Source organism: Sander lucioperca, chromosome 14 (genome assembly GCF_008315115.2).
Source record: "Sander lucioperca isolate FBNREF2018 chromosome 14, SLUC_FBN_1.2, whole genome shotgun sequence".
NCBI classification, from domain to species: domain Eukaryota; kingdom Metazoa; phylum Chordata; class Actinopteri; order Perciformes; family Percidae; genus Sander; species Sander lucioperca.
Window position 1 is genome coordinate 32,265,967 of NC_050186.1, and position 23,740 is coordinate 32,289,706.

At 39.3% G+C, this 23,740-nt stretch overlaps 1 protein-coding gene across 1 annotated transcript; it reads left to right on the forward strand.

Moving 5' to 3' along the window:
* Positions 1–477: 477 nt before the first annotated feature.
* Positions 478–23,508, forward strand: LOC116041479 (thyrotropin receptor-like). Its single transcript, XM_031287376.2, has 11 exons — positions 478–732; positions 827–898; positions 11,044–11,118; positions 13,910–13,984; positions 14,158–14,232; positions 14,329–14,406; positions 16,180–16,248; positions 16,487–16,564; positions 16,713–16,901; positions 20,488–21,568; positions 22,939–23,508. The coding sequence occupies exons 1-11, from the start codon at positions 569–571 to the stop codon at positions 23,218–23,220; spliced, it is 2,238 nt and encodes a 745-aa protein (XP_031143236.2). The 5' UTR covers positions 478–568; the 3' UTR covers positions 23,221–23,508.
* The last annotated feature ends 232 nt before the right edge of the window (positions 23,509–23,740 follow it).

Here is a 23,740-nt window from a genome sequence, read left to right on the forward strand (position 1 = left end):
TTTGCGGTGTCTGAGTGCCGCGCAAATGCACGGTCGCAAGGAGCGGCGTCCGCCAGTAACCCCGATGCGTGCAGAGGCGCGAGGGCCCGTCAATCACTGCTTGCAGCTTTAATTATTGTTTGTTTTTCTCCTTAAGTTGAAGGGAGGTCCGTTGTATAAGCCTGTGGCTTCCTGACCTCTCGTCAAACATTTTTTCATTATCTAGATTTTTTGCAGAGTGGCATACCAACATAGCCATATTTTGACACAGAATTTTCAGTAAAACCACTTTGTTGAACACAACTCATGGAAAAAGTCACAACTTTTCATCATTAATGTATAAATTGAAAATGACAAAGATTCGTATCTCAGTCTGATCTTTCCCTGTATAAATAAAGATGAAATAAAAAAATATTATGGAAGTAAACAGGTGTCAGTTAGATTTTTTATTTTGAAGGTCTTGACCAGAAGTGGCAGTTGATAGTCTTCCACTATTGGCCAAAATCCAGGACAGCCCAGCCTCTTTCTAAACCTCTCTCACTGTGCAGCGTAACCTGGGAGGCTCCACCACTGAATCTTCACTCTTACAATGAAGCTTGACTTGAATCTACTTTTTTTCATTATCAGTACTATCGAGGTCACTCTCCTTCTGGAATATTGTCCAACTCATTGCCAGTGTGACTGGGACATCTACAGTGTGTCATGTTTTGGAGCTGAGGTCATGCCCGTTTTCCATTCCAACACACATGAGGTGTAAGTAACCACATTCTTTCAACTCTGATCTTAGGTTGTGACTTTATATTATATTAAGATTAAAAGGTCCCAATACTGTTTATTTTTGTTTCAGGTGGCTTGTGGGGAGCAAACTTTCTTCCATCCCTCAGAATGCATTCGCCAGTTTGGCCAACATTTCTCACATGTAAGAGTTTCTTTTTTCACCAACACTGACCCTTTTCTTTCAAACCAGCATAATTGGCAAGAACCGAGAATGCCACTTACCAAAGAAAGCACTTAAATACCTCCACCAAGGTTGCACAACATGTTACTCAGCACACTGGAAGTCCTGACAGACTGTAGACAAAAATCACAATTACTGTACAAAGACATAAAGCCTTCTATAATACATTTTATGTATGCTTCAAAAACAAAACAACACATTGGATCATAATAATATAGGATGGCAAAACCCACCAAAGTTATAACAAAACAAGCCCAGTTACCCTAATACGAACATCAATGTTTACCCTAGACCGTAAAAAATAATGGACGAAGCTTCCGGCTCTTAAAAGTAAAGCCAATGCTTTTAGTGCCTTAAAGCTGCATTCTATCTAATTTACAGGAGGGGGCGATTTCACTAGTTTCAAAAAGAAGTCTGATTGCATACAAGTCTATGAGAAAATGACACCTTGAATTACTACCTCAGTAAACATTTTCATAATAAGTTCATGGTCTCAATTGCTAGTTTCAAGTCTTCTTCAACACAGCATGATGTTCATTTAGTAAATTATGGCCCCTTTTATTTTAAAACAGATGATAAAGCAGGGGATGTTTTAAGATGTAATGACACGCCGATTTGTCCACAAACCAGTGGGTGACAGGTTAGGGAAACATTGTGGTTTTTAGTAAAAAGACTACGTCGCTAAGGTTAGGAGAACTTTGTACTCAGGGTTACAATTATAAACACATGGTTTGTGTGAGAACTATGGTGGTCTAGCTTATAAAAGACCCAATGACTTTCGGTTGGTAACGTGAAACAAGCAGCACTCTCTTGTGTTAAAGCCTGAAGTTTTGTTGACCCATCCATCCACCCCAACCTCCTTCCTACATGGATTTTGTTGCTCTATAACAACGTCCCTTGTCTTCCTTCTTTGCTCCCAAAATTACTACAGCTGCTAGATTGCACTGTAACTCAAACATATGGTGTGAAAGCTGTCAATCGAACTCTATTCTAAACCGAGACTCTGGCCTTAGTTAGCGACAGTACAATAATTATTGGGGGAGCACAGCTGAATCATATATTTGAATCTTATAGACCCTCCCCAGTGTTTATATAGATTTTTATTTGGACCCTGCCCTTGTCGTTGCAAAACCTGCAACAATAGTAACCCTGTAAATTCATTATTACCTGGTCATTTGTGTGGCTGTGGCTCAGAACGTAAAGCGGTCCTCTACCAATCCTAGGTCGTGATTCGATGTGTGAATATTTGTCTGATGAGCAGCCTGCAGGCCTTCAGTGAATGAATGACCATCATGACTGTGTGCGTGTGTGCACGGGGTGCATGCACGGGGTGCATGCATGGGGTGAATGGTGCCTGTACTGTAGAGTGCTTTGAGTGGTTACTAAGACTAGAAAAATGACTAAATAAATGCTGTCCATTACCATTTGTCCACTACTCAACAAAATTGCAACTAATTAGGGTAAAAAAAAGTAGGAAAATGTTCTGGAAAATACATAAATTAGCTTATAACAATATAGTACTATGTCCATAATTCAAACAAAATAGCAAATAACTACACTAAAAGAAGAAGTTTGATATTTCCTTGAAAAACGACTGCCAAGGCATGCATGTTGAGCTAGCCTTACCAGTAATTACTCAGTAATTATTTAAAGTATACCTTGAAGGACTAATTGCCCTTGTGGGACCACAACCTGAAAGTTATTGAGAGGTGACTTTAGATGTTAAGAATACTGGAGGTGAACATTTACCTACAATTTTCAAAGTATTGCTGCAATATGTAATGCTGAATATCCACATTATTGTGTAGCATAATTGTTGCTTGTGGGTGATTTTTCAACTATTGTAATTGTTGTGCCCCTGGCATATTTATTTTTGTCACAATTAGGCTATTTGACATCAAAAGACACATAAAAAGATTATCAACTTCTAACTCTAGGCGTGTCTTAAGTACAGGAACCAGGCAGGATGTCTTCCACAGCACAAAGACCCTCTCCAGACTCAGTCTCAGGTTTAAGATGTGCTGGGGTACTCCACACAGCTGGGTTGCACACAACTTAACTTAACTTCCACTCATTTCCAATGCATGGTTTGGCTTGACTCAACCCAACTCACTTTTGATACTAGATCCTTTTCTCTATTTTGTTTTCCACTGCAGATAGTATGACCTTCTTAAAGGAAGGTCGCCTTATAGGTTGCTATATTTTTTGTTTTAGGTTGCTCCATTCACTTTGATGACGTGAGAGTAGATATATAAGAAAGGCACCAAAGGGAAGGAGGATTGGTTTAAGGTAGGTTTATGCAGATACATCTTCAGGAAGGAAAACAGTGTAACAGTTTATCTTACAAATGTATTTTAACCATTTAAAACAGATGTGACAGGCTTTGTTCAAAGTTTTTACAGAATGGAATTTAACATATTCACAACAAGTGGTAAAATCATGTAGCCTAATTAAATAAAATGAATGAAAAATAAAAAGTAGAGCACAAAGGAAATATTGGCTAAACAGCTTGGCTATTTATAAAAACACCAGGTTTGTGCAGGATCTAAACTGGTTTGAATCCTACTTAAAGAACAGAACACTTTGTGTCTATAGGTAATTACACATCTCAGCGGACAAATATGACATGCAGAGCTATCATTTTCTTAGTTGCAGTTGAGCCGGCTAGTCAAATTTTCCTCTGTCTCCCAAGCAGGTGTAATTTAGAGTTGTCATTAAGTAACAAAACAATCGGGTCAGTAGGAACTCAACATCCTATTACATCCGATATTATTGATGTTGTTTTATTCCAAAACTCATGCACTGTTCACACTCCCAGACCATATGCTGGAAAGTTTGCTCAGGTTGACAGAAAGTACAATAGGGAGTGGGAATGACTTTAGAGATGTATCTCTTCTGAGGAGTCCAATATGTCCTATGACATATGTTGAAGTAGATATACTGGTGATTTGGGTTTTTGGAACAGTGGAAATTGTCCCAAACTGTCTCCCAATTAATTGCGTTCCCCTCAGGGCTCAGCTCTAGTTCCCATTTCTTTACTATTGGGAGTTCTCCTATGGGTACATGCATCAGTTTAGCATAAATCTTGGACACTAATCCTTTCACAGGAAAATCAACAAACCATTTAATGACTGGGTGCACCTCAAGACTGTTTCCACATGGCACTCCATAACATTTTAGGGCTGATCTTAAGCGCAGATAAAAGTAGAAGGATGTACTGGGGACCTCAAAACTAGCTCTCAGATCTTCAAAACTCAACATACCTTTCTCATTGAATAGCTGGTCTAAAGTATAAATACCTCTGTCACTCCACTGCTTACAAGCAAAGGGTTTGTTAAGTGTTGCATTGTGCCATATTGGGGTATATTAATGCCACTTACTGGTGTAGCGTAGTTGCTCCTCCAACTGTTTAAAGTTGGTCAATGTGTTGGTGATAATAGGGCCATAGGCTAGCATATGTTAATATATGGGCGACTCTCAATCTCTCAATAGTGGGGAAGGTCAATGTTATAAAAATGGTTTGTGTTCCTAGGCTGACTTACCTTATCCAATCTCTTCTTCTGAATGTTCCTCTGTCATATTTTAAATGGTTTAACAGGATAACGAAGACATTTATATGAAATGGTAAAAAAGAGAGAGGTTTGGCTCTACAAATATGTTGTATTGTTACTATGCTTTTAATTTAGGGCATTTGGCCCACTGGTCACTTCCTCCTGAGAGAAATGCCCCCCCCCAGGATGGATAAGCACAAAAAAACACATACAAAACAATTCACATGAACATATGGGAGATATGTTCATGTGAATTGTTTTGTATGTTGTTGTTTTTTTTTAAATTAAAGAAAACTGTTAATCACAAAAAAACATGGACTCAGACTTGAATTCTAACAGCTAAATTCAAGACAATTACAAAGTCTGCCTACTATCAATTTAATAATATATCAAGAAAAACCTTGTCCATGCTTTTGCTCTTAATTTTGTCAATACCACTCACAACTAATTTTTTAAGTGGATTGGACGTCTGAAATGAATTCCTAAAACCTCTTCCTCCTCTTTGGTGCCCCGCCAGCCTACCTACTTAACAAATGGCTTTGGTGCCACACTCCGATTTGTTATGTCTTTCTTCAGAACTTCTGCTACAACTTTAGTCTGTGTTTATACTGTAATTATAACCCTTTTTATTACAAGCCCCTTTCACACATTCGTCTGTTCAAGACGGTACTGTTGTGCCTTTAATCCGCCCCGCTGTCTGTGTAAAAATTACAAAGTTGGAATAGAGGGACAGAGTTGTTACACCTTTAAGACAAGCAGGGGAAGTAGATTAGATTAGATTCAACTTTATTGTCATTGTGCAGTGTACAAGTACAAAGATAGCGAAATGCAGTTTGCGTCCAACCAGAAGTGCAAAAAAAGCAGAAAAGTGCAATGTGAAATACAAGTATAGACAGGTGGTGCATAGACAGGACAAGAACTATATTGCAGTGTTGTAAGAGCAGAATAAATATGGCTATGTAATATGAACACTGTATGAACTGAACTGAATGTTAAATTCCCATAGAGGCAGGCAGATTTTTTTTTTGAAAGGCCAGTTATTTCATGGATCCAGGATACTATGCATCCTGATAAAGTTCCCTTGGCCTTTGGAATTAAAATAGCCCCACATCATCACATACCCTTCACCATACCTAGAGATTGGCATGGGGTGCTTTCCATAAAATCATCTCTCAATGCAAATCAAACCAGCTATTAGGCTAACTGAATTAAAACCATTCTGAGTTGCTCAGTGGTGCATCGGCAAAAATATTTCTAAGCTTCCGGGTTTACTTCCGTGATATACGACCCACTGAGTATGCGCAGTAGTGTTTGTCCCGCTGGCCCCCGCCAGCGAGTTCCCTCTCACCCTTTAGACTTTACATTGTGGTGGCGTCACAGGTTTTTAAGTCACTTTTCTTGGCTAGAGGGATGTTTTTCAAATATCAAAAGTCCATAGATTAAAAATTCACAATAGAAAGAGTCATAACCGACCCTGTTTGCAGTTGGAGTTGTCCTGGCAGCAGTTTTACAGATGTCTCTTTAACAATGGTGGCCTATGGGGAAAATCCTTTCCGGTATTCGTTGCAATACCGCCAGTGGCCACTGGACAAAATCAGCAAAAAAGGCTGAGCGCTGTTTGTGGGGGCCTGATGTCAACCCATGCTGGTGCACAACAGTTGTTGTCAGAGAAAAACTAACGCTGATATCGAACTCCTGGCTGTCTCCCTGCGTCCTTTCTATCTTCTCAGGGAATTTCCATTTTCCCTATTTTTTATCCTTGTTTATATCAATCCCAGAGCAAAAGCATCCTCAGCCACAGAATATATCAGGGAAACACTAGAAAATCTTGAAATAATATCTCCAGATGCCCCCAAATTCATCATAGGTCCCTTTAACCACTGCTCAGTTGACAGAACTCTTAAAGGATTCCACCAGTATGTCAGCTGCACCACCCGTTTGGGGAAGACATTTGACTGAAGTGCTGTGGACTAAAAAGGACCAAAGTGAACACAGCTCTTGAACTGGACAATATCTGTGGGCAGACCCTAAGGCACTGTGCTGAGCAGCCCGGGAGTGTATTCCAGCACGTATTCCACAGCTCCATCGCCCAGTGTTGTAGTACTCGAGATTGGTCTTGGTCTCAAGACCACTTTTTGAAGGTCTCGTCTTGGAATCGACCGCATTTTTACGGCATTATGTCTTGTCTCATCACGGCTAAAGAGGACTCGGGATTTTATTTCAAGACCAGTCAAGACCACAACTGTGCATTGTCTGATGTGTTAACGTCATTATTGTGATTGGATGTAAATATCCCTCCTTCAAATGCAACCAATACCTTCATTAATTTCTAATTTGAAATTTGATACTGTTAACCTCCCCTCCCCGCGGCATTCACAAGAAAGTGAATACGTGAGACAGGAGAATGGACCGTCTGGGAGATGTCAGCCAAACTATAAAAAGTGTATCTGCAAAACCACCTCTAAAAGAAAACACACAGCTGAGTGTAAATGTTGTACTGTGACACTGACTGAGACAGCTGGGACCACCTCAAATTGTTATTGGCACTTAGACAAGAAGCATAAAGAAAGGTAAGCTAATGTTAAGTGACGCTAGCAAAGCTAGCTAACGTTATCAATCTCTCTTTACCAAAACTCTTCAGAAATTTCTTCACCCCTCACCCAAAGTAATTTAGCAAATATTAGCTAATATACATATATTATATATTTGTGTATATACTGTATGTTTCAGGGATCTTCTAGTTTCAGTTGTTTGCCAGCTAACTGTTATTTGCCACATAGTTAGGTGCTCAAGCTAACGTTACATAATTTAGTTAACATCAGTGTTGGGCAAGTTACTTCCAAAATGTAATACATTATAGATTACTAGTTACTGTCATTTGAGAGTAATTAGTTATATTACAATATTACTGTCTCTGAATTGTAAAGCATTACACTACTTTTGCATTACTTTTGAGTTACTTTTACCAAAATAACAGGGGAAGTTTGATTTGGCAGCTAGCTTGTGAATCCACTTTAATACATCATAGATTATTCATATTTTGTATAATTAATATAAATATGCAAAGTAACTAAAGCTATAAAAAAATAGATAAGTAAAACGTATAATAGGCAATTAGGAGAAAATGAAAATACTCAATTAAAAGTACGGCATTGTTGTAAAATGTTTGTTTATAGCACTTGAATAAGAAATTCATGTTGTTTAGTTTAAAATACTCTAAAGGAAATGTTCAATTATAGTGTGATTAAAACTCACTATTAACATTATTTACAGTACTTGATTTACAGCTGATTTGTGAAAAGGTAGCCTACACAACCTTATTTAACAGTAATTTAGTATTACTGCGAACCGTCACAGGAAGTGCTTTTTATTTTGAAGTAAGCTACATGGAAGTTGTCTGTTGTGTAGCCTACTCTTGCTAGCTTACTGAGATGCAACATGTCCGTCAGGCTCAAGTTGTTCACTTTCTTGTTTGTAAAACTTTTTTTTTTTTTTTTTTATTTTATTTAGTAAAGAACATAAGTACAACGCCAGTATGTACAAATATAAATAGTCATTACCAGAGGTGCATATACAAAGACAAATATAGGTAGAAAATATTTAAAAAAGTAGAAAATTAAAGTGCAGTACATATTAAGTCAAATGTATCACCGGTACATGAGAAATTTTTCAAACACTCTTCCAGTCTTAATTGCCTTCTTATTTTTAATGTCTTTTATAGTGTTGCCGTAATGGTGCAGTTCTTGAAGGAAGTGTTCAAAGCTTGGTTTGGAGTCCGCCCATTTCTTCTTGTGAATGTGGAATTTCCCCAATAACAATATTAATTGAACAAAATAAACAACATCATTGTCCAACTCATTGCCTTCAAAACAAATAAAAATATCTTTAAATTGAATTGATTGCCCAGTGTTCCGTCTTATAAGATGTTGAACATCTACCCAAAATATTTTAGTATACATACAGTGAAAGAACAAATGACAGATTGTTTCTTCATCTAGGTCACAGAAAGTAAAAATGCGTTAAAATGCGTTGTAACTCGCGTTACTGAGACTGTAACGAGTATAATATTACCGAAATTGAATTAGTAATGCGTTATATTACTGCGTTACAGCAAAAAGGAATACATTACTGTAATTGCGTTACTTTTGTAACGCGTTACTCCCAACACTGGTTAACATATTCAGATGTAACGTTTGCTAGCTAAGGGCATGTGGTGACAAATTCTTGTTCCTAAGTTACGTTTTTGCTTGTGATAAACAATAACAAAAGCTATGTAGCTAATGTATATAAAGTTACGTTACATAAACATTAGCTATTGTCAGCTCCCATAGATATAAATATGTATATGTATATATCTATGGTCAGCTCCTAGTTGGACATAAAAGCTACATGCTGCGGTAACGTTACCGCTCCCTCACTTGGGTCATAAGCACACGGCACGTTACTTTAAGAGTGTTAATTTTGAGTTTGAATACACAGTTGCAGATCAAATATATAAGTTAACTTTTTACCTCGTCAAACCCTAGTGCTTGTGTGTTATGAGTGTCCTGAGCTTCTTTCTCTGGCTCCCTCAAACACCCTATCCCTTTCAAATCTTATCCAGTCATTGTGTTTTTGTATTTGTTTATGTTTTTCAGACACGTTGATCTCAGAGATGGAGAACATGATGGACAGTGAAGAAGATGCAACTGACTCTGGGACCATGGATCCACCCAGTGATTTGCCACCGGTCAAATACTTTGATGCCATCCATGACTGAAACACCTGCAGTTAGGCCACTGAATGTTTGCTCCTATTGTGTAAGGTGGATGGTAAAAAAATGCCAAAGGAGTGTTGAATAAAGAGGTGAATGAAGAAGAATCTTTATTTGTTTTCTGTGGGTTTTTATGGGAATGTTGATCTTCCAAATTCATTTTAAGAGTGCCTATGGTTAGCATTTTCCACATTTTATCGTGTCATGCAGTGTAGGACTAGTCTGGTCTTGGTCTTGACTCAGTCTCGCCCTGCCTTGGTCTTGGTCTTGACTCGGTCTCAACCCTTCAGAGTCTTGGTCTTGACTTGGTCTCGATACATTCTGGTCTTGGTTATGACATGGTCTCGGTTTAGGTGGTCTTGACTACAACACTGCCATCGCTTGCAGCACAGTTTCCAGATGTGGAAACATTCAACAGTGATTTCTGTTCCAAAGAGGGGTGCCACAAAAGCCCTGAAAGACTTACGGCCTGTGGCTTTCACCTCTCTGGTGATAAAGGCAGTAGAGAGGGTCGTAAAAAGTCACATCACCAAGCTTACTGACTCTCTTATGGATCCACTTCAGTTTGCATACCGGGCTGGCAGAGGGGTCAAAGATGCAAAAATATTCATCCTAGATACCATTCACAAGCATATGGACACCCCCAACTCCCCAGCCTGGCTCCTGGATGCTGAGTTCTTCTCAGCATTTAACACCATGCAGCTACTTGGCCGAGAAACTCATCACACGTTTTCACCTTGACCATCGACTCACTCTGTGGACTATAGACTTTCTTACCAACAGGTCACAGAGAGTGTTAGTTAATAACACCATTTCTGACATCCTCTTCACCTCAACCGGCTCCCCGCAAGGCTGTGTCCTCTCTCCCCTTCTGTTCATCCTTTACACCGATTGCAGGCTGACCCAGCCAAACTGCCAGATAGTAAAATTCGCAGATGACCCAGTCCTCCTGTCTCTGCTCTCCGGTCCCACACTTCATTACAGCTCAGCTCAGCCAGACTCCTGTCTTGAATTCAGAAAGACATCTGGCGGAGGCAGTCACCACCACCGTCCAGAAGGAGACAGTGGAGATGGGAGAGGAATACAAATACCTGGGCACGACCTTTGATAACCTTCTGAAATGTTCCTCCAACATTGAAGACATCCTCAAGAAGTGTCAGCAGAGACAGTATCTGCTGAGGAAGCTGACATCACCCTGCGGGCAATCTGAAATCACACGCTGGGGTGGAATTATGCCACCTTTGTTTGGTTCAATGCAAAAAACAAAGCCGGTGTAACAGCGGACCTTCATTATGGTGATTTTGTGGAATCTCTGTGTGAAAGAAGGTTACAGTTTATTCTGTCCAAAATGTCATGGCAATCTATCCAATAGTTATCGAGGCATTTCACTCAAAACTACAAATATCAACCTCATAGTGGCACTATAGGAAAAGTCAGAGAATCACCATAAACATTAAGATATATTGTCTGGAGACTATGAATATCTGTTCCAAATTCTGTGCAAAGCTATCAAGAAGACGTTGATATATTTAAAAAGATAATTTTTTTTGGGCCATCAGTTGTATCATTTATAATCACACAAAAGAAATAGCTAAAGATAGGTCCAGTGGGGCAACAAATGCAAGCAGTCAAATGATCCAACAGGTGTAAACAAACTTCCAGGTCAGTAAAATGCATTCATGTCAATGACCCCCTCCACTGGCATGAGGTTGTTCTTGCATGAGGCCCAATGAGAGCAAACCACTGCAAATCTAAATATAGTTTTAATCTCTATTTTTGTTGTATTTTGTTTGTTTTTTCAGATACATCTCTGATGATGATACTATAAGATATCTTGAGAGGCATTCTTTCCACAACCTGCCCAGACTCACCCACATGTATGTAACCTTTGAGCATAGTAACTTGATTGTACAAACACAAACACGGCAATAATGTTTTGCAGCTGAGTGCAGTTTGCCTTTTTTCTAATTGCAATCGAGTATCCGGAAAATGTTGCCATTGCACCAAAAACAGTAGGCAGAACAATGGCAGAGAGAAAAATAAAAATGACCATATCAATCGTGGATCTGAACAGGTACAGTTTCTGCGTCAGGTCCCAGGGGGACGCATGAAAACCTTTAGTATGAATGCTTTCTGAAGTAACTGTATATTCAGCTAGGAAAGTGAAAGCAAAGTACTGTAACAGTCGAGAGCATAAGTATAGAATAGAAAAATAAAATACCATAACAATACTAAATATGTAAAATATAACAGTTTTAGAGTTGGAAAGCTGTACAGTTTTGTCCAGGATGTGCAAAAATATTTATCAAAAGTTCCCAGTATAGAGAATATGTGCAATGAACAGGGATAAAAGTTTAGGATGGGGGCGGGGGGTCCATGTCATTTAGGGTCACCAGGCCTTGTTGATGCCCACTGCAGTCAGCATTAAATCAGTAAGAAGTTGTATTGGCACTGAAACAAGTTCCACTAAAAATAAAGCATTAAAATGTGTTTATTCTATTTTGTTTTGTTTTCAAAAATAAAAACGTAATTTTTTTTCTTCAGGTCACTCTTTTTTCAGTGACAGTTTTATATTATATAAAAATTATTATATTATTATATTTACGTTGATAGTTTTTTAAGGGACTTTCTATCACTGTTTTTGCGTGGAGGGGGAAATGAGAGGGATTTATATAGAATCTCCATATTAGATTTACATAAATACATGTAATGTATGGAACCTTTCGAGTTTTTGCAAAATATGACAAAGGAGTTCACACCACAAACCTCCAACATAGGATTAGTCTCTATGCAGATGATATTTTATTGTGCTTACAGCATCCCTCACCGTTGCTAAAAGAAACAACTTCTCTAAAATCTTTAATTACACTAAACTGGAATAAGCCCACTAGACTCCCACTTTCAGAAGATGCCTGGGATTCTGCAGAACAGAACTCATATAATAATAATAATAATCAACCCTTTGCACTTGCAACATTAGATACTTGGGTGTTAATATATTCCCTAGGCCGTCAGAGTTGTTTAATCTTAACTACTGTAGAAAATGACCTCCGGCGCTGGATGAATCTACCTCTCTCAAAAGCAAAATTCAAACTGTCCATTCTACAAAGAAGTAAATCTTAAGGCGGACTAGACGCTCCAAACCTTTTCTTTTACTACCTGACAAATCAAATACAATACATTGTTAAATGGATTCTCCAGTAAATGAACTGTTGTTGATCCAGACTAACTGAAAATAAATACATGGACATGGTTCTCCGAATCCTGCTGAGACATCAGTCCTTTAACCCTTGATACATTCTTAAGTTGATAGTAGGCTGACTTTGTAATTGTCTTAATGCGGCTATTGAAATTCAGGTCTGAGTCCATGACTACACCCAGATTTCTGCCTTTGCCCTTTGTTTTTAACATTGCCGATTGAAGCTGAGCACTGACTTTTTACAGTTCCTCTTTTGCTCCAAAAAAAACTACCCTTATTTTTGTTTACGTTTATTAAAGAAACTTTTGGCACATCCAGTCGTTGATTTGTTCAATACACTCGCTTAGTGCTTGTACTGGACTAAAGTCCCCTAGTTATATGGTTAGGTAAATTTGTGTGTCCAAGTTGGAGCTGTAACAGGACTTCTGGCAAGTAAGGAATAGTTTTGGACAGTTAGCATTTCTGATTAAAATAGAATAAACCAATTTTTAATTTCTGTGTTTTATTTTTCTGTGAAATGTTTTTCAGTGCCAATACTTGTTTCATTGCCAATACAACTTTTTCCAAGTGTTTCAATGCCAATGTTTCATTTGTCCGTTCAGATATAACTGCCAAATTTTATTTTCAATGCCAAAATTTATTGTCAATATCTGTGCTTCCGTTCAACTATCAAGCAAACTTTTGAAATGTGGCAAAAAAAAAAGAAATAATAATAATAATAATAATAAAAGAGAATTAGGTGCCTTTCCATCAACTGGTTTGGAGCAAATAAACTAGGCTACAGCATAGTTTCATCAGAAGTGGGCACTAAAGGCCATACATGGCTTTAAACTGCCAGTAAACAGAGTAGAAGAGAAGTAGTTGCTTACTGGAAACCCACAATAGAAAAATAAAGAGAAGTGGCTCTTCAGTAATTTGGTTCAATAAGGCAAGTTTTAATCTTTCTTTCATGTCAGCTACTGTCCAGAGCGGACCGGAGACAAAGACAAATTTATACAATATCTGGGAAGATGCTGACAGCGAAAAACAGCTGATCAGTTATGTGAGTTAAATTTTTGCTACATCAGAACTTATTAGGCCAAGGTTCTTCCATATGCCATTTAGCGCAACAAATTTATTTTCGACAATGGCAAAAAAACACCTTAAGCGAGTGTAAAAACATTTTACGCACCTGGGGTTGTTGACATTTTTTCTAGCTTTTCTAATGGAACAGTTGAAAATGTGCATAAAAAGATGTGAATGAAAACATGGCTACTGTCCTGTCTATATACATATACTGAAAATTAGATAAGTGTTTAGAACATTATATGCCGTGACCAAACTACTTTGAATTAAACTATTATAAGCATTTCCCTGCAAGGAAAGAAAGCCGATGCTGAATCATTAAAATTGTAAGTCAAATGTTTGAGTCAAAATTATGAGATAGTAAAGTTTGGTGTGTGTGTGTCTGTATCTTGTGTGTCCAATAGACAACTAACTGGTATTAAAACACTGTCATACATTGACCAAGAGGCATTTAAAGATCTACCTAATTTAAAGTACCTGTAAGTAACAAACTTTCCTTTGCTCATTTATATTCTTCCTGTATCATAGCACATATCACATTATTACAAGAAAACAATGCACAAGTTCTATAAATAGTGGCCAACTTTTCTGATGCAATGCTGTTCCCCTTTAACCATTAACTGGCTGCTGACAGAGATTTGTCTCCATACAGTGGGATCACCAACACAGGTCTCACCTCCTTTCCTGGGCTACAATATATTAAGTCCAGCCAAGATGATTTTCTTTTGTATGTAACATTTTAAATATACCAACTGCAATGGCTTTTGTTTGCTAAAATGTATGACTTTGTGTAAAATATTTCATGTTTATACCTTTCTGACAGGGAGATAGTGGAGAACGTCTTCATACAAGTTATACCTGCTAATTCTTTCACTGGAATATCTGAGAATGCTCTTACCATGTAAGTATGATTGATAGTTGAACAATGACTTATGTCATTTCAGACTCTTTGTCAATGACTAGGTTTACATGCACATAATATTCCGGTTTTTGCCCTTAGTCCGAAAAAGACAATATTCAGACTAAACTGTTTCCATGACTAATGAAAGTGAATATTCCACTAATATTCCCGTTTACATGTAGCCGTGGTGTAGCTTGTTGGACGGTGCGAACACAGCCTCATTCTTGCATTCCTTCAACCAGCTTCTTAAAAAGGTCGGCATAGTGATGTGTGCGTATATCCAAAAACCTGTTCATATCCAAGTCTTTGATTATGTTTAAAATTAGCTGTGTTTCTCCTTCTTATCAGGTCTGCAGCCTTGCAAACTGTCGGCTGGTTGGTTTGTGTACTTCCTGAATGAGCTGTATATAGTAGCCTACATGTCCAAAGAATGCTTCTAAAACCAGAATAATACCAGAATATCCCACGTCTTAATCGGAAAATGCTATATCCGTAAAAAGGCTCAATTCTGAATATTGTCATATTCGGAATAATAGTGGAATATTGGTGTGCAATGTAATGCAACGTAATCATTGACTCACAGGCATTGAAATGACAATTCTATGGTGATTTTTGCTCATTTTCTCTTACAGCTTTACACCATTGTGATTTGATCTATGGCAATATAATTGCACTTGCTATCAGTGTTGTGCTAGGTATTGAAAAATATTAAATAGTTAAAAAGTTACTAGTTACCTCATTAAATAACTAGCTTTACTAACTAACTTTACTGATTTCTTACACCAAAAAGTAATGTGTTTCTGTGATAAGTAGCCTAACTATGCTCTTATTAATGTTGTTATTTATCCCTCAGGATCGTGTGTTTGGTGGTGTTTGTCCACGTGTGCATGTTTGTATCTGTCTGTCCACAGCTGATCTTACAAAGTACTGGACCCATCAGCCTAATATTTTTTGTGAACGTTTATTACTCTATAGAGATTGCTCCGCCCGGAGGGGAAAACAACTCTCCTCTCTCCATTGACTTGTATTGCGTGAAGGTTTCCTCCTCTTTATTCCGTCTGCTAGCAAACAACAGAAACATGCCTAAAAGCTGCTGTGTGGTGATATTCACTACCAACAGGGTAAATAACCCAGAAGTTAAGTTTTTATAAGCTGCCGACCTGAAAAACGGACCTTTTATGAAGACAAAAGTGGAAACAGATGTGAGGAATCAGCAGAGAGAATGGGGATACTGTGGGATCCTGACACTAAGCTAGCAATATGTCTGACGTTACATGTGCAGCAAGCATGTTACCAAGTTAAATATCCATATGTCAGTTTTAGGTTAACTGTTAAGCTAACACACGTAACATTGGACATAACGTTAGCTGAGTGTCAGGATCCCACAGTCTTCCCATTCTTCCTGCTGATTCCTCACATGAATCCACTTTTGTCTTCATAAAGCTCAATTTTTCAGGGAGGCAGCTTATAACAACTTCTGGGTTCTTTACATTGTTGATAGTTCAACTTTTAACGTTAAGTTTCCTCTTACGTAACTGCGGAATCGGAAGCTAACTTCAGCGTTGTGTCAGACGAGTCCTATCCAGCTTGAACCCTTTTCAGCACAAAATCTCACATTTCTTGCAGAAAAATTATCTTGGACTCTTCATTTTCCTGTAATATGTGCACAGAGATTTCTGCAGATGACAGGCCATTTTTGGCTATGTTTTCCTCTTTTAATAAAAAAAGGAGTGATTGAAGGCTCACAGCATAATCTGTTTTTCCCTTTTGTAGAATGCTGAATAGCAATGGTGTGAAAGAGATCCAGCGCTATGCCTTCAATGGGAGCACACTGGAGGAAGTGTATGCCATTTTGAATTATTGCAGTGAAACACAAACACACAGGAAGGAACTAATATTTAAATTATATACAACTTTCTGTTTTGGTCTCTTTGTTAATATGTTTGAGCTTTAACAACCTGGCTGGCTGAATCACTATTGTGTCATACAAAATATTTTGGTAAAGTTATGTGGGATTTTGTGTGTTTGTAAAAAATGTGGGCCACATAACTTTGCCCTTAATCTATTCTCCATTCTTCAGGTATCTTCACAGGAATGTGAATTTGGAACGAATAGATGAATTCGCATTTTATGGCGTGATTCACGGCCCAACGCACTTGTGAGTGAATGTGCAGAATTTGCTAGAAGAGGAATTACAATTGGGGTCTAGGAAAAATAGAGAAACTGCAGCACATGTTAAGGGTTGGATACCGGAACAACCGCAGCTTTGTGTCCAAATGAATAATCTGAACTCTTTATCTTTCCAGAGACCTTTCAGAAACCAAAGTTAGCTCTTTGCCTTCAGTGGGTATGGAGACCATTGAAAAGCTCCAAGCTAAAAACACTTGGGCCCTCAAAGTACTGCCCCCCTTGAGAGCCTTTCGCCATTTACAGAGTGCTGAATTGACCTTCCCAAGCCATTGTTGTGGTCTCAAAATGTTGAAAAGGTGGACAGGGTAAGTAAGATAATTGAAAGTGTTGGGAAATATTTCCCCACTGTGGTTTCCATTTGTCAAGTATTTGTCCTTTACATTCCAAGCTACCCTCAGGTCCAATTTTTTTTGCATTGTAATGATTTCATATTTAACCATGTTACTGTGAAAACAAGAATCACTGTTGATCACTTGTAGCTACTTCGTTAACAATGTTATGGTCCTCAGACCTTCACCAGGTAACTGTACATAAACATATGTAAATATTTTTTTAACCTTTATTTAACCAGGTAGGCCATTGAGAACAGGTTTTTCATTTGCAACGGCGACCTGGCCAAGAAAAGCGTAGGCTTGCAAGACAACAAACAGTTTCACATTCAATACAGTACAAGAATACAGAATACATTATGCTACATAAAGTGCATAATACAAATGCCGGCACGTAGTGAGGTGTAGGTAAGTCAATGGATGTGTAATATACATGAACAGAGAGTCTATATCAATGCTGAGAAGGTGTAAAGAGTCAGTGGTATAAAGAGTTAATAAACAGTCTAGTGGTCTAGTTAGTGAAGTAGATCAGTTGTAACACAATGTATATGAATAGACAGTCTAGATAAATGCTGAAGTGTAGTGGAGAGTCAAAATACAGTTAGTGTAAGTTGCGGTATAATAAGTGATGTAGATCAGTAATAACACAGTAAGCAGTAATATGAATGCTGAATGTAGAGAAGAGACAATATACAGTTAGTGCAAATGGTGGTCTAGATAGTGATGTAGATCAGTAATAACACAATATGCAAGAACAGACAGTCTGTATAAATGCTGGGATGTAGTAAAGAGTCAGAGTACAGTTAGTGCAAAGTGTGGTCTGGGTACTGATGAAGATCAGTAATAACACAGTATACAAGAATAGACAGACTATATAAATGCTGAAATGTAGTAAAGAGTCAATATAGTCTATATACAGTTAGTGCAGATTGTGGTAGTAGTAGATCAGTAGATTGGCAAAAAGTTGTGTGGCAACAAAGGTGGGAAGAAAATAACGGTTGAGCATATAAGGGCAGATGAAAAGTGCAAAATAGCGTAAACAAATATGATAGCAATGCAGGTGTGGATGTGCATCTGTGCAACTATGCAGTGGGCCATGACAGAGATAATGGGGTAAGGGTGTGCAAAAACAGTGGGTAAAAGACGTTAGCACATACAGTGATTGGACAGGAGCACGGACAGACGTGCTTTGAAGGCAGTTAGTGGGATAAGGGTTTTGAGTTTCAGGGTTTTTTGTAGTTCATTCCAGTCATTTGCAGCTGAGAACTGGAAGGAGTGGCGGCCAAAGGAGGTGTGGGCTTTTGGAGTGACCAAGGAGATGTAACTGTTTGAGCGAAGGCTGGGTAAAGCTATTGTGACCAGTGAGCGTAGGTACAGCGGGGCTTTGCCTAGCACATACTTGTAAATGAGTTGGTACCAGTGGGTTAGGCGTTGTTTGTAACGAAGGCACCCAATTAAAGCGTAGAGTTTGCAGTGGTGGGTGTTATAAGGGGCTCTGGTCACAAAACGTATGGCACTGTGATAGAGAACATCCAACATAATGTCTGTATGTTGGTAAACTTGTATTTATCAACATGATATGAGGAGATATATCTATTTTACTGCTTTTTATATTTGCATTGTTCACTGTAATCTTTTTATTGTGTTATTTTAGGTAGACAATTTTAAGATCTGTCCAGGGACAACGGATGAAAAATAGCCTTTTGGCTAATTCTGGTGCATTTGCAGAAATGCTAATTAATGTACACTGTCCCTGTCAAATAAATTAATAAATAAATAAATAAATGTTTTCAGGAGAGAATTAGAGGCAGTTCTGTAAATAACATCACTGAAATCGAGAATTGGTAAGATTGTCATTTTCACCAACGCGAGTTTGGCAGCGTGAGTGAAGGAAGTCCTGTTGCGGAATAGAAAACAGATTCTGGACTTAACTTTGGATTGAAGGTGTTTTATGTGTTGCTGGAAGGAGAGGGAACTGTCTAACCAGACACCTAGGTATTTGTACTCTGTCACATTTTCTAATTCCAGTCCGTCGAGTGTGGTTATGCCGATCGGATGGGCCGGGATAGGCAGAGATCTATTGAAAAGCATGAACTTGGTTTTGCCGGAGTTTAAAAGTAATTGGAGGTTTCGGAAGAAGTGTTGAATAGCGTAGAAGCTCTCCTGAAGGTTTGATAGCACGTTATTTAATGAGGGGCCAGATGTGTACAGGATGGTGCCGTCCGCATAGAGGTGGATTTGTGAGGGCCCGGCAGCAAGAGCTTCGTCATTGATGTAAAGGGAGAAAAGTGTCAGCCTGAGAATCGAACCTTGTGGCACCCCCATGGAGACAGCCTTAGGTCCAGACAACAGGCCCTCAGATTTAACGTACTGGACCCTATCAGAAAAGTAGTTACTTAACCACACGAGGCAGTCATGGGAAAACCCAAGATTGTTGAGTCTGTCGATGAGAATATGATGGTTAACAGAGTCAAATGCCTTGGACAGATCAATGTAAACGGCTGCACAGTAATGCTTTTTGTCAATGGCGACTGTGATGTCGTTTATGACCTTGAGGGTGGCTGCGGTGCAGCCGTGACCAGCACGGAAGTCAGATTGCATAGCGGAAAGGACACGATGGGATTCGAGATGGTTGGTGATCTGTTTATTGACTAAGCTTTCGAAGACTTTCGAGAGACAGGGCAAGATAGATATGGGTCTATAGCAGTTTGGGTCGAGGGTGTCTCCCCCTTTGAAGAGAGGGAGGGTGAAGGCAGCATCTTCAGGCAACCATACAAATTAAGGTCAATGAGCTCTAATTGTAATATCAAAACCTTTGAAAAACCTTTGGTTCAGCACACGCCCTTTTTGGTTTGGATGTTTGTACATACTCCTGTTTTTATTTATTAATATCAAAACCAAGCCATAATCAAAAAGAATAAATCTTATGTATAACGATTAGATTCCATGGGGCAGTTGGCACAGATTCCGGCTTCAGTGCTGTTTTGTTCCATCCTCCGCACGGCATCATACTACATCTGGTCAAATACTTGTCAAATACCGACGCTCATGGCACCCTTTAGCGTCTGTATGATGCACCAGGCAGAGCAGCAGCTCGACGCGGCGTTGTAAAATGACGTAGTATAAATAGAAAAAGTAGTCTTGTACCTTTCCTTTTTGCCGTTTTCAAAATGTTCTTTTGCGCCGAATCAAATGTTTTATGGTCATGATTAATCTCGGAGCTGGCAGGCTTAAAACTTTTTGTGTAAGCATTTAATGAAACGTCAATGGAGATAGTGAACAGGGAAAATCACTTCAGTAACCAGAGCAATAAAAAGTGGGCAGTCACTGTTGAACTTTATACAGTGCTGATGAAGGTCTGACACGTCATTAACAAAGTGACTATGAGTTAGCAATGAGTGTTTTTTTTCTTTTTTTTTTATCGAGTCGAGAGCTTTTGATCCTTTGAAGACTTTCTGGTGGGGAAAAACTTTGTATCATCATTTTTTCAACATAAGCATGCATTTAAAAACAATTTTGTAGTTCATTCTTTGATTATTAATCCTTATTATCTGTGTTCAAGACACTCCGAGGCAGTTATTTGCAACCTGACCCGGACTGCTTTGGGAAAGCTGCAGGAATCCTCTGCTGTTCTCTCTCAGGGACACAAAATCTACCAACATCTGAAAGACAGCTTTGGTCTCCAATCTGCTGTCAGCAGAAATCACAATCATTACTACAACAGCCCCATTTGCCCAACCGAACAGTCTCAAAATGAGGGTTTGTTTCATGTGGAATTACCTACAGAGAATCTCAATGAAGGTTTTGACTTTGCACTGTGTGATGAACCTCACACAGATAATCATGGACTCTTGTGCACCCCCCTGCCTGATGCCCTGAACCCCTGTGAGGATGTGATGAGTCATGGCTTCCTGAGGGTGTTGGTCTGGGTGGTCAGTCTGTTAGCCATTTCAGCCAACTTCTTGGTGATGTTCATCCTGCTGACTAGCAGACAGAAGTTGTCCGTTACCCGTTTCCTCATGGGTCACCTGGCGTTTGCAGACTTTTGTATGGGAATATACTTACTGCTCATTGCATCTGTCGACCTCTACACACGCTCATATTATTACCACTATGCTATTGCCTGGCAAACAGGAGGTGGCTGCAGTCTAGCAGGGACATTATCAGTGTTTGCCAGCGAGCTGTCTGTGTACACATTGACTTTAATCAGCCTTCAGCGCTGGCATGCCATTTTCTACGCAATGAGGCCAGACAGAAAAATGAGGTTACGCCATGCTGCTGTGCTGATGCTCGCCGGCTGGTTGCTGTGTCTGATCCTAGCACTGCTGCCGGTGGTTGGTGTGAGCAGTTACCAGAAAGTGAGCATCTGCTTACCCATGGAAACTGAGACAAGTGTTGCCCGGGCCTATGTGGTCTCTGTCCTGATGGTTAATGTCATTGCTTTTATGGTGGTATGTTTATGTTACATCCACATCTACTGTATGGTGCACAATCCCCAGCACCAGTCCAGCAGATGTGATACCAGCATGGCCAAACGCATGGCTGTTCTAATTTTCACTAACTTTCTGTGTCTGGCTCCCATTTCCTTCTATGGCTTGTCTGCAGTTCTCCACCAACCCTTGATGACTGTCACAGATTCCAAGGTAAGACTTCCTTTTGACCCTACAACTTAAAAATGTTCAATCACAACCCTCCCCAATCACTAGTGGTGTTCCCCATGGCTCAGTCCTGGGGCCCCTCCTTTTTATAATTGATTTACTTCCTCTAGGTTTTTTTTCCTTAATTTTCAGGAAAAACAATATCCAATTTCACTGCTACGCGGATGACACCCAGCTCTACTTGTCTACCAAACCCACTTCCATGCTCCCTCCGACTTCCCTGTCTGATTGTTTAGATGAAGTTAAAACCTGGTTAACTCATAACTTCCTCAAACTAAACTGTAACAAAACAGAAATTTTCCTTGTTTGCTCCAAATCCACTCTAGCAAAATGTCCCAATTTCTCACTCTTCATCGACAATTCCAAATTCCCCTCTTCCACTCAGGTCAAGAGCCTCGGTGTCATCCTCGATAGCACACTTTCTTTTGAAAAAACATCAATAATCTCAACCGGTCTGCTTACTTCCACTTACGCACAATGCACCACCTTTGTCCATCACTCACCCCACAAGTCCATCCATAAACTCCAATTGGTCCAAAACTCAGCTGCCCATATTATCACCAGAACCCCAGCCACTGAACACATTACTCCACTCCTCAAACAACTGCACTTGCTCTCTGTCCAATACCATATTGACTTTAAGATTCTTTTTCTCGGGCGCCCAGATAGCTCAGCTGGTAGAGCCGGCGCCCATATATAGAGGAGGTTTACTCCTCGACACAGAGGGCCCGGGTTCGACTCCGACCTGCGGCCCTTTGCTGCACGTCATTCCCCCTCTCTCTCCCCTTTCATGTCTTCAGCTGTCCTATCAAAATAAAGGCCTAAAATGCCCAAAAAATAATCTTTAAAAAAAAAAAGATTCTTTTTCTCACCTTCAAAGCCCTCCATAATCTTGCTCCTCAATACCTATCTGAACTCCTTCAGCACTACACTCCATCCCGAACTCTCCGATCCTCCTCACTGCTTTCCACTCCTTCTGCCCGCCTGTCAACAATGGGGTTTAGAGCCTTCAGCCATTCTGGCCCTCGCCCCTTTGGAACTCCCTCCCACTATCCATCCGTACCATAGTACCCACCTATTCTGAAAGGCCTACCCCACATGAGGCCTACCTCCACTCCATCAAAATCATGGATAGATTGCTTTCTTTTAATTTTCTATCTCAATCTTTTAAATGTGTTTGTTTTAATTTAATTATATTCGCCTTTTTTACTATATTTTTGCTTGTTTTAACTGTAAGGTGTCCTTGAGTGCTATGAAAGGCGCTCATAAATAAAATGTATTATTATTATTATTATTATTTAATCCAATTGTTTTTTTTTCTAAAATAAAGGCTGATCTATGTTATTTCTCCACAGGTGCTGCTGGTGCTTTTCTACCCTCTCAACTCTTGTGCGCACCCATTTTTTTATGCTATCCTGACAAAGGCATTTCACCGAGATATCCTGATGTTTCTGAGCCGGATAGGGCTGTGCCAGCGGCAAGCACACCTCTATCGAAGCCAACTTGTTAGTATGACTCCCTACGTATACAGAGAGACAATGTCTGCCCCACAGTCCAGCCATCACATCCCAAAATGTTCAAGTAGAAGAATTACCGGACAACATGATACACCAAAATTGCTTTTTAAATGTGAATAATAATTTTTCAAGCATTACTTGTACTTATATATACATTTCCTTGTAAATACCAATTCACACAATCTAACCATTTCACAGTATATCGTGGCCTTCTAGAATTTGTGATCCATTCATTTTTTTGTATCTGTATTCCTGGATACCTCCAGTTGTTTGCTGTTCCAAAATAATTATCCAGATATTAATCTGCAAGTAATGACAGCAAAGATTTGGCTTCAGCTGTTGGGGAAAGATTAGTGGGAATGTGTCTAAAACTGCATAGGAAATGTAAAGATGAGGAGAATTCGGAGATAAGAGAGCTGGGGAGAAAGGCGCAGCTAAGACAGTGTTGGGTATGGTTTCAATGGCGCTTTGCTAAGCTAAACACTAAAGAGGGAAAGTCGCCAATTTTTAACTGGCTGACGCTAGTCATCCAGCGGAGTTTTGCCGGTGGGTAAACAGGGATCCCTGGGTACTGCCGCAGTTCATCTCCGTGTACAGCAGTACACAGAGCTGGTTGAAAATCGGCAGACTTTCCCTTAAG